The sequence below is a fragment of the Cornus florida genome, unplaced genomic scaffold (assembly GCF_030987335.1).
Source record: "Cornus florida cultivar Cherokee Brave unplaced genomic scaffold, ASM3098733v1 CherokeeBrave_3.0.0_Hap2_Chr10, whole genome shotgun sequence".
Taxonomy (NCBI): Eukaryota; Viridiplantae; Streptophyta; class Magnoliopsida; order Cornales; family Cornaceae; genus Cornus; species Cornus florida.
In genome coordinates this window covers 113,870,867-113,887,075 of record NW_026775580.1, presented here as the reverse complement: position 1 = coordinate 113,887,075, position 16,209 = coordinate 113,870,867, and the positions used below count along the sequence as shown (strand labels likewise).

At 30.0% G+C, this 16,209-nt stretch overlaps 1 protein-coding gene across 1 annotated transcript; it reads left to right on the top strand.

Annotated features, from left to right (window-relative positions):
* Positions 1 to 9,564: 9,564 nt before the first annotated feature.
* On the top strand, positions 9,565 to 11,472 carry LOC132277316 (auxin-responsive protein IAA29-like). Its single transcript, XM_059779150.1, has 4 exons — positions 9,565 to 10,008; positions 10,330 to 10,613; positions 10,735 to 10,816; positions 11,105 to 11,472. The coding sequence occupies exons 1-4, from the start codon at positions 9,713 to 9,715 to the stop codon at positions 11,154 to 11,156; spliced, it is 714 nt and encodes a 237-aa protein (XP_059635133.1). The 5' UTR covers positions 9,565 to 9,712; the 3' UTR covers positions 11,157 to 11,472.
* Positions 11,473 to 16,209: the final 4,737 nt, after the last annotated feature.

Genomic DNA, 16,209 nt, shown 5'->3' with positions numbered 1-16,209 from the left:
AATAACCATCCAACACATTAGTTTGAATATGGAACTGGGAGTTACGAAGGAAGCTCCGAGCTTATATTGGTCATGGGTTAAGATCAGAAAGATCTAGGATTTGCTTGGTTTGTAACTATGAAAACAGTTTCCTGTTATCGGAAAACTAAAAACAGAAAATTGTATAAAAAATTCTACTTGGTTCAATTTTCTGAAAACTATTTTCTAAAAATTCAGTTATAAAAAGGCATATTTTTAAAGAACAGTCTTTTATAATTCTTTAAAAACTGTTCTCTATTTTATGAATTTCTGAGAACTGTTTTCAGAGTTACAAAACGTCGCGAAATAATACCCGGAGCGGGGATTCAATTAACCGAGATTCAGAAGCTGAAATTTCACCTCTACCATTAATATGTTTAGCTAGGGCATTTATAACACGACCCAAATAGGCCTCAATTACCGGTATCTAAGCAATTCTTCCTATTACTTTTACAGAACTTCCTTCTTGTATCATCAAACCGTCACCCACTAATACAACACTAACATTATTTGATTCCAAATTCAAAGCAATGCCTATTGTCCCCCCCTTTCCTTATTGGGCTCGGGACTAACAAAAATGGTTGGGACAACAAACATCTATCTCGTTCATACTTTGGATACCCGTTTAACCATCGAAGACTGTTGAAGTGACTAATTCATGGAAATTAGGAGGCGTTGAGAACAAAGAAATTGTTGGAGTTATCATTTCGATCTAGTACCAACACATTTGATGTTAAGAAAAGATCTCTTGCAGGAAGGTTGGCTAGAGATTTCTTGTAAAAACAGCAGGCCCCTAATCTCTCGTTATTTTTTAGTAACTCACTAATAAAGAGAGATTGGTTGTTAACTGACTAATCAATTGTATACGAAAAGAATGCAACATGGCGCCCTCAATATAATAGTGTTGCATCTCTCTGTGTCCTGGATGGAAATGTAGAGCAAAATTCAGGACAAAAATTGTAGTCCCTAAAAGCCTACCTGTCTAAATTAATGGGTACAACTATAAAAGGACAGAAATGAGAGTTTACTGGTAGTCTGGCTCGGCATTCATACGTTTGAATGACACAAGGATATTTAAATACTGCCTTATCTACATTATAATATTGTAATTATTATTTTTTTATATTTGACATGCATTCACCAATCAAATATATTACTCATATAATATATGTTGAATATTTTATAATATATATATATATATATACACACGACTTTTAGTTTATACCTTCTAAATAGGTTGCAACTATTCAGATGATACGTGACTTTTGGTTTGCACCTTTTGAATAGGTTGCAACTATTTAGATGATATGTGACTTCTGGTTTGCACTTTTTGGAAGTCTATAAATAGCAATGGTGCAACATATTTTGAATTCACTTTTTTCTGTTCGCTTTCTTGTATCTAGTCATAACAGTTTCAACGAGTGTTTAGGAATTCCTTCAGTATTGCTAACTGCAGGAATTCAGGCTTTGTTGTATCCTGGTTATATTTTGCTACAAAACCGTTAGCAAACTCAATTTGAGTGGGGCCAACTAACACTTTAAGGATGTGAATACATGCCTCAAAGTCTGTATTTTTGTTTGGGTTATTACATTGAACATTAGTGTTTCATTATCATCACACTTGAGAAGGTCTGATTATCTTTAACAATTCATGGGTCAATTGATTTAAGAATCTTAAAGTGTTATTTTGATGAAGACTATATCAGACAATACTACGTTTAAAGTTATCAATCAAGATTTTGTGAACTTAAATCGATTTGATGGTCTAACTTTACCCGTTGGAAGGATAAATTAATGTTCCTACTCACTGTTCTTAAAACTCACATGTTCTAGATCCAAATCTCCAACCATTCCTAAAGCCAACAGATAAAGATATATAGAAAATGATTGAAGATAGGAAGAAACGAGAGGAAGATGAATTGGTCTGTAGAGGTTACATTCTGAGCACACTTTTAGATCGACTCTACGATCTTTATACTCCTATAAAGTCTCCTTGGGAAATTTGGAATGCACTAAAATTCAAGTACAAAACTGAGAAACTAGGTACAGATAAATTTTTAATATTTAAGTACTTTGAATTCTCAATGGTTGATAATTTGTCAGTTTTAGATCAAGTTTATGAATTAAAAGTTCTAGTCACGAAGCTTCATGAAGTGAAAATTGTACTTCCAGAATCCTTCCAAGTGGGGGCTATCATCTCAAAGTTGCCTCCTAGTTGGAATGATTATAGAAAGAAACTTCTGCATAAGACAGAAGAATTTACTTTGGAAGAAATATAGAAGCATTTGCGAATTGAAGAAGAAATTTGAATTCGTGATAAGAAATATTATGTTGAAGATTTTTCCAAAGTGATTTATGTGGATGGAAGCAAATCAAATAAATATTAGAAAAGTCTCAAATTGCAAAATAAAGGGATTTTCAAAAGGAATCATACTTATAAGAATAAAAATCCTCCTAGACCATGTTTCCATTGTGGAAAGAAATGATATTTTATTCGTAATTACAGGTACAAAAAGTATGAAAAGAAAGAGAAAGTCAATAATTCAAACAACGCTAATGTAATGGAAGAGAAGATTTTCGATCTTGTTGCTTTGATGTCTACAATGCAAATTGGCATGATAACTGAATTGAACATGACAACATCAACTAAGTCTTCAGATTGGTGGCCTGATTCTGGGGCTACTATCCATGTTTGTAATGATAAATCACATTACAAGACTTATGAATCTGTTAATGATCAAGAAGTTCTTATGGGAAATCACAACTCTGCCAAAGTTTTGGAAAAGTGAATGTTGAAATTCAATTTATTTCAAGAAAGAAGTTGACATTGCAGAATGTTTTTCATGTCTCAGAAATTAGAAAGAATCTTGCATCTGCAAATTTATTGTGTAAGAATGGCATTAAAGTTGTGTTAGAGGCTGACAAGTTAATTCTGTCTAAGAACGAAATTTTGTTTGGAAGGGTTACGATTGTGATGGAATGTTTAAATTAAGTATTAATAAAATAAGTCATTCTGCTTATATTATTTGTTCTTCTTCTATTTGGCATGCACGTTTAGCACATTTAAATTTTAGATCTTTAAAGTATATGTCAAAGCATGATTTTATTTCTTGTAGTGATGATGGCAATGATAAATGTGAAATTTGCATTGAATAAAAATTGATTAAGAAACTTTTTCCTAAAGCCAGTCGAAATTCACAACTATTAGAAATAATTTGTAAATTAAATGAAAAATTAACTAGAGTAGGAAAAAGATATTTTATAACTTTTATTGATGACTATTCTAGATTTATTTATGTATATCTAATGGCTAGTCAAGATCAAGTTTTTGACATTTTTTACGTTATAAGGCAGAGATTGAAAATCAAAAGGAAAAAAAAATAAAAATTCTTCGTAATAATAGGGGTAATGAATATTTTTCTCATGATTTTTCTGCTTATTGTGAAGAACATGGAATAATACGTAAGAAAAGTGCACCTTACACTTCACAACAAAATGATTTGGCTGAAAGAAAAAATAGGACACTTGTTGATATGGTTAATTCTATGTTGTTGAATGTTAAATTACCTATAAATCTATGGGGTAAAGCTTTACTTACTGTTTGTCATGTGCTTAATAGAATTCCATCTAGAAAAACATATATTTCACCTTATGAGATTTAGAAAGAAAGAAAACCAAAGTTAGAATATCTTATAGTGTGGGGGTGTTTAGCCTTTTATAGAATTCTTGATCCAAAGATAACTAAATTAGGTCCAACAGGAATAAAAATTGTTTTTGTAGGTTATGCTGAAAATTCTAAAGCCTATAAACTATTAGACTTAAATTCTAATGTCATTGTTGAATTTAGAAATGTTGAATTTATAGAAATAAATTTTGTCATAATTTTTTGTCTGAACCTATTCAAAGAAAATCTAATGATTTGAAATCTAATATATCGCTTAGAGACAAAAAGAAAATAAATGATGAAATGACTGTACCTAGGAAAAGTCAGAGAATTAGAAAAGAAAAGACTTTAGATCCTGATTTTATTTCATCTCAAGCTATAATATTTCTAGTAGAAGAAGATAGAAATAAAATTCTTAATAAAATGCCCATTTTATTGAATATGGAAGATGATCCTAAAACATTTTCTGAAGTAATGACTTTAAAAGATGCAACTTTTTGGAAATAGGCTATAAATAATGAAATGGATTCATTGTTGTTAAACCAAACTTGGATTTTAGTTAAATTACCACAAGGATCAAAATCGATAAGTTGTAAATGGGTATTTAGGAGAAAGTATAACACAGATAAATCTATTCAAACCTTTAAAGCCAGATTAGTAGCCAAGGGTTTTAAACAGAGGAAAGGTATTGATTATTTCGATATTTATGCAACTGTGGCTAGAATTGCATTTATTAGAGTTCTTATGTATATATGGATACCTGAAAATGAAAGGAAAGTTTGCAAATTAGTAAAGTCACTCTATGATTTAAAACAAGCACCAAAGCAATGGTACGAGAAATTTGATTATGTGATACTATCATTTGATTTTAAGTATAATAATGTTGGTAAATGAATTTATTCCAAATTCACAAATGATTATGGTGTTATTATTTGTCTTTACGTTGATAATTTGTTAATTTTTGGAACAAGTATGAGAAGTGTTACTAAAACTAAGAAGTATCTAACTTCATATTTCAAAATGAAATATCTTAATGAAGTAGATACTATCTTAGGAATTAAAGTAAAGAAACATGAAAAGGGGTATGCGTTGTGTCAATCTCATTATATTGAAAAGATGCTTCTTAAATATAATTATTTGGGAATTAAAGAAGCTAGTACCCCCCTTATGATTCAAGTATTAAAATGTTCAAAAATTTTAACAGAGCAATTGCACAGCTTGAGTATGCCTGTGTTATAGGTAGTATGATGTATGTTATGCATTCTACAAGGCCAAATACAGCATTTACTGTGTGTAAACTTTCTAGGTACACAAGTAATCCTAGTACAATTCATTGGAAAACAATTGTTAGAATCTTTGGATATCTTAAGGGAACAGTGGACCAAGGACTATTTTAGTATGATTTTCCAGTAGTACTAGAAAGATACTTAGATACTAATTGGATTACTAGTGCGAGTGATAATAAGTCCACATCTGGATGGATATTTACAATTAGTGGAGAAGCCATTTCTTGAGTATCTAAGAAACAGACATGCATAACACATTCAACAATGGAATCTGAGTTTATTGCATTAGCGGCAGCTGGCAAGGAAGCAAAATGGTTGAGAAATTTGTTATTATATATAGAGTTTTGGCCAAAACCGATGGCATCTATTTATTTACACTGCGATAGTAAAGCAACTGTATGTAGAGCATATAATAAAATATATAATGAAAAGTCTAGACATATCAGTTTAACACATGAGTATATTAGACAATTAATAATTGATGGTGTTATTAACATAATATATGTTAAGTTAAGTAATAACGTGGTAGATCCTCCTACTAAGGACTCTCGAGAGATTTGGTAAAAATTACGTCTAATGGAATGGGACTGAAACCCTTTCTTAAAAAATCACCAGTAATGGTAACCCGACTTTGTACTATAATACCACTAGTTCAAAGTTTAATGGGTAATAACAAGTTACTGATATACGGTTGTATAAGCACTGGAAAAAATAATAATAATAATAATTATAAACTGGCCCTTCCAGGATGTTCAGTGTAAGCTATTACGATTTAAGGATGAGTTATATACTCTTAAATAAGTTCAAATAACGTAAAGTGTCTAAAGTAATAGGGACACATATTGGAACTTCTCCTATGTGAACATAGAAGTGGTGCCACTTCTAGCAAGGGTTATTAGGGTTTACTCTTGTAAATGTTTATGAAACCAGGATGAGCGCATGGCCATAGTAGTGCTAAAGAAAATATGAACATCTCATAGAAACTAGATAGAATCATGTGTGTGGTATTTCCGGTTTTAATAAAAAGGAGACTTGGTTTAAGCTAAGGCCACCATTGTTCTTCATTAAAACTTTGAAATACTTACACTAATTGAAGGTTTAAATCAAAAGATACCTTCTTGTATGTGTGATAATATTATATCGACTGGATACTTAATATATTACAATATAGTAGGGAATTGTTGAATATATTGTAATATATATATATACACACGTGACTTTTGGTTTGCACCTTTTGAATATATTGCAATTATTCAGATGATACGTGATTTCTGGTTTGTACTTTTTGGAAATCTATAAATAGCAATGGTGCAGTACATTCTGAATTCACTTTTTTCTGTTCTTTCTTGTATCTAGTCATAACAGTTAATAAACTCAATTTGAGTGGCGACAAATAACACTTAAGGAAAGTGAATACACGTCTCAAATGATCACATTAAACATCAGTGTTTCATTATCATCACACTTGAAAACGTCTGGTCAACTTCAATAATTTATGAGTCAATTGATTTAACAATATACAGTCCTCTTGCATCATTTGATGACAGATATGAAACAGTGTAGTATTATAATTTTTATTTTTATTTTTGTGCTTGATTAGACCAATTCAACAACAGGATTAAATAGAGTTTTTCATCATTGTTTCGATTCATAATTGATTGCCTACGCATATAACACTATTGTTTGTGTGCATTCTCAATTCAGTGTAACACGTATACTAGCATTGTGGTTGTAATGCTTGCAATCTAGAAAATATATTATGTCCACAGAATAGTGAAGAGTGAGAGAGGAAGAGAGTCTTGAATCAACTGAATGTGACTTGTACCATATTCTTCCAACAAAGAGAATAATATAAGTTACTTTTCAAAAGTGAATATAAGACTCTCTTTTTAAAGGATAATTCTCTTATTTTTTTATTAAAAAAAAGTAGCTTGCCGTAAGAGTATTTCCGTCCAATGCTAGTATCATTTTATTTTTTTTTTTTTAATTATTTTTTTTTTTTTTGAGTTAAATCCAATTGGAATGTAATTATCAACTCATATCACAAAACTGTCTTTGGAAAAGACGGTGTGGGGTCTCAATCCAATTAGATGCTTATCCTAAAAGCCTAAAGGCAAAATGATGTGGGGGAAAGATTTATAAATCGCAAAAGTCATTACAGCCCACCCAACAAAGACTTCTTTGCCCTGCATTTTCTGCCCACACTCTCCCGTCTACCATGACGTTGAAAACATGTTTTTTTTTTTTTTTTTTTCCCTACTTTTAAGAATTCACCCTCACTAAATTAAAAAATTCCATCATTTTTAATGTTTCTTCCTCTCTTTTCTACTTTGCCAAATTTCACCAAATTTGATTCAGTTTATGAAAAATGGGCTGAATTTCTCTTCCTTTCTTTTTTTTCCTTCGTCAAAATTTTCAAATTTGAAATTACTGACACTCATACGTGAGCCTGAAGAATATATAAAGTGAACACAATCTTCTCAATGTGTTAGTAGTAGTATTTTTACAATCTTCTAAAATATAAGGCCTTCATAAGAATAAATGGGTGAGTAAAATTTTTTTTTTTTGTCAAGAAGCAAAATCAAAAAATTGACTAAATGTTCAAATTTTGTCCCATTTGACTTTGGGGGTAAGAATTTGGAATAAGATTCGAGAATTGAGATTACCATATTGTCTAGCTAGAGATACTAGGAAGCCCTAAATGGGGACCTGTTTTGAGAGATGAGAATTCAATTCAGTGACTCAATTGACTAGAGAGTCCCATTCTTTTAAGTTTAGGGTCTATGAAAGCACTTTGCAACACAACAGCCACTCAACCAAAATCAACGTGTGTGGCGTAGGATTTCCCACCATTCTACACCATCCAATCCAGCCATCCAAATCGGACTATATTAATGACTCCACCATTATTAACACATGGCAATCAAAGTTATACAACACTTAATGGTCTTGGACCATTTTGTTTTAGTGGTCCTGCACTAATAGTGCCTCAATTATTTAGGGGTCGAACCCATATGGGATGGATGAGATGAGGACTAAACCCACCCTCGCTTGTTCGAATGCGGGTGGAATTTTATGTAACCCGTGCGGATTCGCGGTCCAGGCACGTGAAACCCACATGGTCCAGTGCGTGCGATGTCCTTCAAACCACTTCTAGACATAGACTTATAACTATGTCCTGGTTGGAAGGAAGCAGTGTTGTTAAATTCATTTTAGTTTTATGTGTTTTGTATGCTTTGAGTGATGCATTCAAATCTAAAATTATTGAAGGGTCGAAAACACAACACTTTGGGAACATATGTTTTCTTAAAATTGAGGAAAATATTTGTTTGTTGCGTTGTCTATTTGTCCAGATACACTACACTTGCTGTCTCGAGAATGACAAAAGAACCTTTTATATTAAACTGAATAATGAAATGGTCTCTCTTGTGAATTCTATGGTATACAATCTATAGACATATGAGTTTGTGTTTTATGTTGATGACCGTATGTTAATAATAAAATTAAATTGTAAATCCATGCATGCAAATGAGGGATTTTAGTGGGCAATCTTTGGAGAAAATCTTTCTTATCATTAGTGGAAGTGGAATCCAAGATGAATGAATCGGTGTAGCAAAAGATATCGAAACACACAGTTCAAGACATGTCCCAGAGTTGGAATACAACGACATGAAGTGGGTTGGACCCACCTGGCACTTTGGGTTTGACTATAAGTCTACAAATCCGACTAGGTAGTCTAGGGTTTGGCTACTTTAAGCCAATGGAACCCCCCACTGAGATCTGCAGTTTCACTTTTCTACTGAGCGCGTGATTAGCAATCCAGGACCCAACAAAATTATTCCCTCCACAAAGAGAGGACGAGACGCTAGTATTAGACATTTAAGTTAAAATTTTAAATTTAATTTTCTTTAACAAAAAAAAAAAGTAAATAAATTATAAATTCAACCATTGAAACCTAAAACTTGAATCTTCTGATCATGTATCCTACGAAAAGTGAAATTATATACTCAAAAGATGAGAGTAAATTATATAAGTGAGTCGCTTCTGATGATTCAATCTTTACCCTTGATAAAATACATGATGGATATTCGAATATAGGGGGAGATCTTACTCTTAAAATCTAACTGGCAAGGCTTGTGGAAGAGTGTGTACAAGCACATTAGATATGTTTGAAAACTTGGTGAGTCATTTCTGATGATCCAATTTTTACCTTGATAAAATACATGATCGGTCTTCAAATATGCGGTGGATCTTACTCTTAAAATCTAGCTGGCCAGACTTGTGAAAGAGTGTGTACACGCGCATTAGATGCGTTTGAAAACTTGGGAAGCAAAAAAAAAGTGATGAAAAAAAGAAGGCGTAGAGTCGGTTAAGAAAGAAGAAGAGGTGAGGGAACAGTAGGGACAATTGGGTCGGCAAAAAGAGTAACAATGATACGGACACGTAGGAAAATGTTGCCCCCACATCCTCTTGTCTGCTACCGTCCTTCCTCCCCGGGCGCTCCTTCCCTGTCTCTCTGTCCCCACACTTTCTCTCTCTACTTCCTCCTCCGAATCTCAATCTCTCTCTCTCTATATATATATATACTAAGACCTATAAAACAACATACCCAAATCTCCTAACCCCCATTTCTCTATTACCAACACAAACACATTATATATATATATATATATATATATATATATATATATATATATATTATTAGTAATTGGAGTTGTGGATCACATACTTTGATTCATTTGTTATGTTGTTGTTGGATGGTATGGAGCTTCAACTCGGACTTGCACTCCCAAGCAATCCCATGAAGGGGTTCGACCTCAATAGCTGCTATGTTTACGAGCCTAAGGGAGCTTTAGGCTCGGACATATTCAACCATCTCGGTTCTAATGAAGGCACCAGTAAGTTGAGAAAACGTGGTCTCACTCAAGCTTTTGATGAGCAAGACATCCCCCAAACTCTGCCTCTATTGGCGTGGAATAACCACCCAAACGAAGAAGATGATGGGAAACAACAACGCAACAAGCCTTTTATCATTCACAAGTACTCCCTCTTAATTTTCTCTCTCTCTACCTGTATGTATACATATGTGTATATTTACACGCGCGCGCGCGCGCGCGCACACACACACATATATATTTGGGTGCAATTAGCTTTCTGAACATTTTCATAATATCAATGTTTGACTTAGAGAAATATCAATTTCATATATTTGTTCAAATACTAAGTTACTAACGCACACACTTGAATATGATGATTGAGAAAACTGATGCATATATAAAGATACATAATGTAAATTAAATAGTGCATGGAATTGAATTGATAGTAATTTAACTCCTAAAATATAATAATTTGATGAAACAGATATGATATTGGAGATGAAGATGGTGTGGTGGGGTGGCCACCCATCAATTCGTGGAGAAAGAAGCTTTGCAACCAAAATCACGGTGGTCAGGCGGCGGACATCAATGGGATGGTGGATAACGGTGGTGGCAGAGGAGGAGGAGGAGGTGGTGGTGGCAGAGGATCAAATTCAATGTACGTGAAGGTGAAGATGGAGGGAGTGGCAATAGCAAGGAAGGTTGACTTAAGTCGTCATGAGTCATATGAAACGCTCACAGATACATTGGTTGACATGTTTTGGATACGTGAGTACTACTACTACTATTTGTTGTTAAAAATTTGAGATGATGTTTGTATTCCCTTACATTGGTTTGAGAAAACGATGGAGTAACATGTTCCTATTTGTTTTTTGGGTTGTTTGGACAGGCCAGGAAGATGTGAAGGCTTACACGCTCACCTATCAAGATAAGGAAGGGGATTGGCTCCTTGTTGGAGATGTACCTTGGCAGTATGTGTATTTTCTTTTCTTTTTATTATTTATTGTGTGTTTGAATCAAAATGTAGTCGATCCAGTGCATTTTCTTGATAAGAGTTATGATCTCTCTTTATTTAAATATAAACAAGTTGTTTAATAAATTTTAATCATGCGGAGATTTGAATTCTCAATCTTTTATTTGAAAGGCGAGACTTAAACAGTATACTTGACAATAATAATGATATTAGTATTGTTTTTGCTATATTTTTGGCATTTTGACGGTTGCTAACACAAATTATATGAAATTGTATGGTTTTGCAGAACTTTCATCCAATCGGTGCAACGCCTAAAATTACTAAGGACAAGGGGGTGATTGAGATGTAGTGGAACATATCGAAGTGTGTTTTTCGTGGGCATGCTTGCTCTAATTTAGGAGAAGCAGAGATGTTTATTTGCTAGAATACTAAATAGAGATGTATGTAAACTGGGTGAACTTTAATTAACTTGCAGTAATTCATATAAGAAACGGATGCTTATGGACGTACTGTAGTAATCCTCTCACATCTCACTATTATTTTTCCCACCTTAATTAATTTTTGGAGCATTGTCAAATGTATCGTGTTTGATATTCATGGTATGTTTTCATAATTGCTTTAATAGTGTTAGCCCAAAGTGGTTATTAACATTTTTATGTTGTATTTGTCTCTCAATTGTATTAGGAGATTTTTTTTCCTTCATGCTCATAATATAATTTTCTCACTAAAAATAGGGTGATAGTTTTTGTATCGTATCGAATTTACTCTCAACAGAATCGAGTTCATGATTTTTGTATCAGTTTAATCCAAATACAAACATTTAGTTCTTGATTTTTTTAAACTATGAGGTACATATTGATACAAAATTATGCTCAATTTCATATGTGACAATTCCATAAAGATCTCATCAATTTATGCTATATAATATGAAATCAAAATGAGAAATGAAATTAGTCAAAAAGATCTTTAATGTAAGTATTTTATGATTTTGAATCTTTTTTTACATAAATTATTTTTTAAATTATTAAATACATATAAATTTTGAATACTGCACGGCTCCGTCCTGCTAAGAGTTGGGAGTTGTAACTTTGATATATATATATATATTCACAAGAAACTTACCTACATACTTTTTATTCTTAATTAGACTTAAGCTCTCAATATTCTATTTTAAAAAATACTGTGGTTATAAAAGGGTTTTTATTATTATTATTATTATTATTTATAAAAGATTGATGTGCTATTACTACCTCTTTCTTTTTTTTTTCTTTTCCAATTTTTTTTTTTTTTTTTGCCTTATAATGTGAAGCCCCTTGAAGTTCCACCGAAAAGGCTAAGAGCCGTTTGATTAATATTTTTGCTCTGTGTTTTTGTTAATTGTAGAGAAGTAAAAATACGAAACATATTTGGTAACGTTTGTTGTCATTTGAATAAAAATTGAGACCAAAATCAAAAGTATAAAAATGGTGATATTTTGTTTGCTGTAGCATAGCACAATTAGGGTTGTTTTTTTTTTTTTTTTTTTTTTTTTTTTTTTTTTTTTTTTAAATAGCATTTTTAGGGCTTGTTTGGCTAATGCTTTTGCTTGTACTGTAACAAAGCAAAAGCACGAAACACGTTTGGTAACGTTTGCTGTCATTTGAATAGTACCGAAGCACTTCAAAAATTAAGGCCAAATCAGAAGTATCAAAGCAAACATGCTTTTGCGTTTTTGCTTCTAAAAATTTTGTAACAAATTTACGTTACCAAACAAGTTTTGAAATAGTGTTAAACACACTTTAAAGCCGAAACATTGCTTCTGCTTTGGGTCAAGCAAAAGCATAAAGTAACTGTAGTTGCCAAATAAGCCCTTAACTAACTATTCAATTAACACTTTTTACTAAACATACTTTCATATTTTTGCTTCCAACAATCTTGAAATAAATTTACGTTACCAAACAAGCTTCAAGATAGTGTTGAACACACTTTAAAGTAGAAATATTACTTCTATTTCGAGTCAAAGCAAAATCACAAAGCACCTGTGGTTGTCAAACGGACCCTAAGCAATTGTAAGCTTTCCTGGATCATAGCCCATCAACAATATCAAGTCCATCATCTATCTAGGAATGGGCTTGATTCAGTAATTTTTAATTGGCCTGTGATTATGGCCTCTCATTTCATAGAACTTGGTTCATGAAAACTCTCGTAGTACTGAATTTAACCCACATACCTTGTCAAATAACTAATCTGATTCGTGGGTGAATTTTAGGTTGGAGAGAATAGGAGTCAACCTGTCCTATCTTGTAAACAAATCTCTCAACCTTCAATGTAAAATTTAAACCTCTGAAAAAAAAAAAATCTTAAAATTAAAAAGAAGAAAAGCTTACTTTTTGAAAAAAAAAAAAAAAAAAAAAAAATTATACTAAATATTTTATAGATGTAAAAACAATCGACCTGACGTCATTAGGGTAGAAATATTGATGAGGTGTAATTGTACCCATTTCGTTTAAACGGGCATCCATAAAAAAAAAAAAAAAATTCATTTTCCATAATTTTTGAAAAGTTTTTTGTTTTTTAAAGTCTTATTTTAGTTGGAAGAAATGATGAAAGGGAGGGAAAGAAGGAATGATGAAAGGGACCAAGACCGAATCCAGAAATTGTTAATGGGGTGGGTTAATATTTTTTTTAGTGAGCTAATATTAATAATATGTATATATTTTTTTGATTGCACTAAAATTACCAATAGTAAAAAATAAGAATAACAATAAATAAAAAAATTATGATGGGCTTGAGCCCACCAAAGCATATACATAGATTACTATATATATATATATATATATATACTAGTAAAAGGCACGGGCGATGCACGTGATAAATGTTTTATGAATTATATAATTTATATTTTTATATATTTTTTAATTGTTTATAGTTTTATAAATAAATAAAAAATAGGCAAAACAGTTTCAGGCCCAGAATGCCTTAGACAGTAATAATTGTCATTAGGTAATAATTTTTGGAGTTTCTATAATTTGTGTTAGAGTTAAAATATATTTTGTTTTAGAGTTTAATAGAAACTCTTTTAAAATCTCTTTTTATATCAATTAATAAATATTTTTTTATATTAATAATTCTTTTATATTTTATTTGAATTTTATTAGGTAATAATTTTTAGAGTTTCTATAATTTGAAATATATTCGTGTTAGAGTTTTTAATAAATATTTTATTTCAATTTTATTAGGTAATAATTTTTAGAGTTTTTATAATTTGAAATATATTTTGTGTAGCAAGGAAAAAAAGACTTATATAATAGAGAGAATACATATTTTTTTAGAAACAACAAATAGATAAAATAAGTAATTTGAATTTTATTAGGTAATAATTTTTAGAGTTTTATAGAAACTCTTTTTTTTTAGATTTCTATAATTTGAAATATATTTCGTGTTAAATTTTTAATAAATATTTTATTTGAATTTTATTAGGTATTAATTTTTAGAGTTTCTATAATTTGAAATTTATTTCGTGTTAGAGTTTTAATAAATATTTTATTTGAATTTTATTAGGTAATAATTTTTAGACTTTCTATAATTTGAAATATATTTCATATTAGAGTTCTATAATTTGAAATATATTTCGAATTAGAGTTTTAATAAATATTTTATTTGAACTTTATTAGGTAATAATTTTTAGAGTTTGTATAATTTGAAATGTATTTCGTGTTAGAGTTTTAATAAATATTTTATTTAAATTTTATTAGATAATAATTTTTATATTTTATTAGGTATTAATTTTTTGAGTTTCTATAATTTGAAATGTAACTTGATCTTAGTCAAAAGGTCGAGAAAGGTTAGCCAAAAGGCCAGCCCAAAAAAACTTAATACTTCACTTGATCTTAGCCAAAATGATGACTCAAAAAAATTTAGTACTACACTTGATCTTAGCCAAAAAGCCTAGAAAGGTTAGCCAAAAGCCCGAGAAATTTGTGATTATTATTTCTTTAGGTCTATAATTTTATAAGGGGATTCCATGTAATCATTTTAACTTAAAACCAATGTGGGACAAAAAAAAAATGAATTTTATTAGGTAATTTGTAATTTGAATTAAACTCTTTAAATAATTTTTAGTTAATTTTTTGTCTCTTTTTTTATATTAATAAATAAATACTGAAATACTGAAAGACTGAATCTCTTTACACATTTAATAATAGCATAGGTATAGATATAGATATAGATATAGATTTGTAATTTGTAATTTGAATTAAACTATTTAAATTAATTTTTATAAATTTCATTAGGTAATTTGTAATTTGAATTAAACTCTTTAAATAATTTTTCGGTAATTTTTTGTTTATAAAAACTGAAATATTAAAATACTGAAATTCTTCTTAGTCAAAAGGACGAAAAAGGTTAACCAAAAGGCCGACCCAAAAGAATTTAGTACTTCACTTGATCTTAGCCAAAAGGCCGAGAAAGGTAATTTGTAATTTGAATTAAACTCTTTAAATTAATTTTTATAAATTTTATTAGGTAATTTGTAAGTTGAATTAAACTCTTTAAATAATTTTTAGGCAATTTTTTTTTTATATTAATAAATAAATACTGAAATACTGAGATACTGAAATTCTTTGCACATTTAATACTAGTATAGATATATATCGATATGTAAAGAGTTTCATAATTTCAGTATTTATTTATTTATATAAAAAATCTATATATATGCTATTATTAAATGTGTAAAGAGTTTCAGTGTTTCAGTAATTCAGTATTTATTTATTCATATAAAAAATATTTATTAATTGATATAAAAATAATTTCTATAAAACTCCACAAATACAAATCCAGATTTCCAGAAATACAAAGATGCATATAAATAGAAGCATGGAGGAATGAGAAAAGAAATTGAGAATTTTATAAATCCAGAATTCTAGAGTAAAATACATAAACTCTACCAAAGAGTTTCAGTATTTATTTATTTATATAAAAAATATTTATTAATTGATATAAAAGAGTTTTTATCTATATTATTATTAAATGTGCAAAGATTTTCAGTATTTATTTATTTATATAAAAAATCTTTATTAATTGATATGAAAAGAGTTTTTATACAAAAAAGACTCTATAAACTCTAAAATTTACCTAATAAAATTCAAATTAACTTATTTAACTATTTATTATTATGAAATTTTTAATAAAAGAAAATCTAATTGGACAAGAATTATTAATATAAAAAATATTTATTAATTGATATATAAAATAAAATAATTTTTCTAAATCTCTATCACAAATTATCTTTTATTATGAGTTTCTTAATAAAATGAAATCTAATTAGACAAGGATATATTTAAAGAAAATAAGATAATTTATATAAAACTCTATCACAAATTATCTATTTTATTTTCAATAAAACTCTATTTT

Bases quoted from the DNA above. Each gene is read 5' to 3' on its own strand.
- LOC132277316 (XM_059779150.1), top strand. From the start codon at position 9,713: ATGTTGTTGTTGGATGGTATGGAGCTTCAACTCGGACTTGCACTCCCA. The intron at 10,009-10,329 runs GTACTCCCTCTT...TTGATGAAACAG, and splicing joins AAGCCTTTTATCATTCACAA to ATATGATATTGGAGATGAAG. The intron at 10,817-11,104 runs GTATGTGTATTT...ATGGTTTTGCAG, and splicing joins GTTGGAGATGTACCTTGGCA to AACTTTCATCCAATCGGTGC.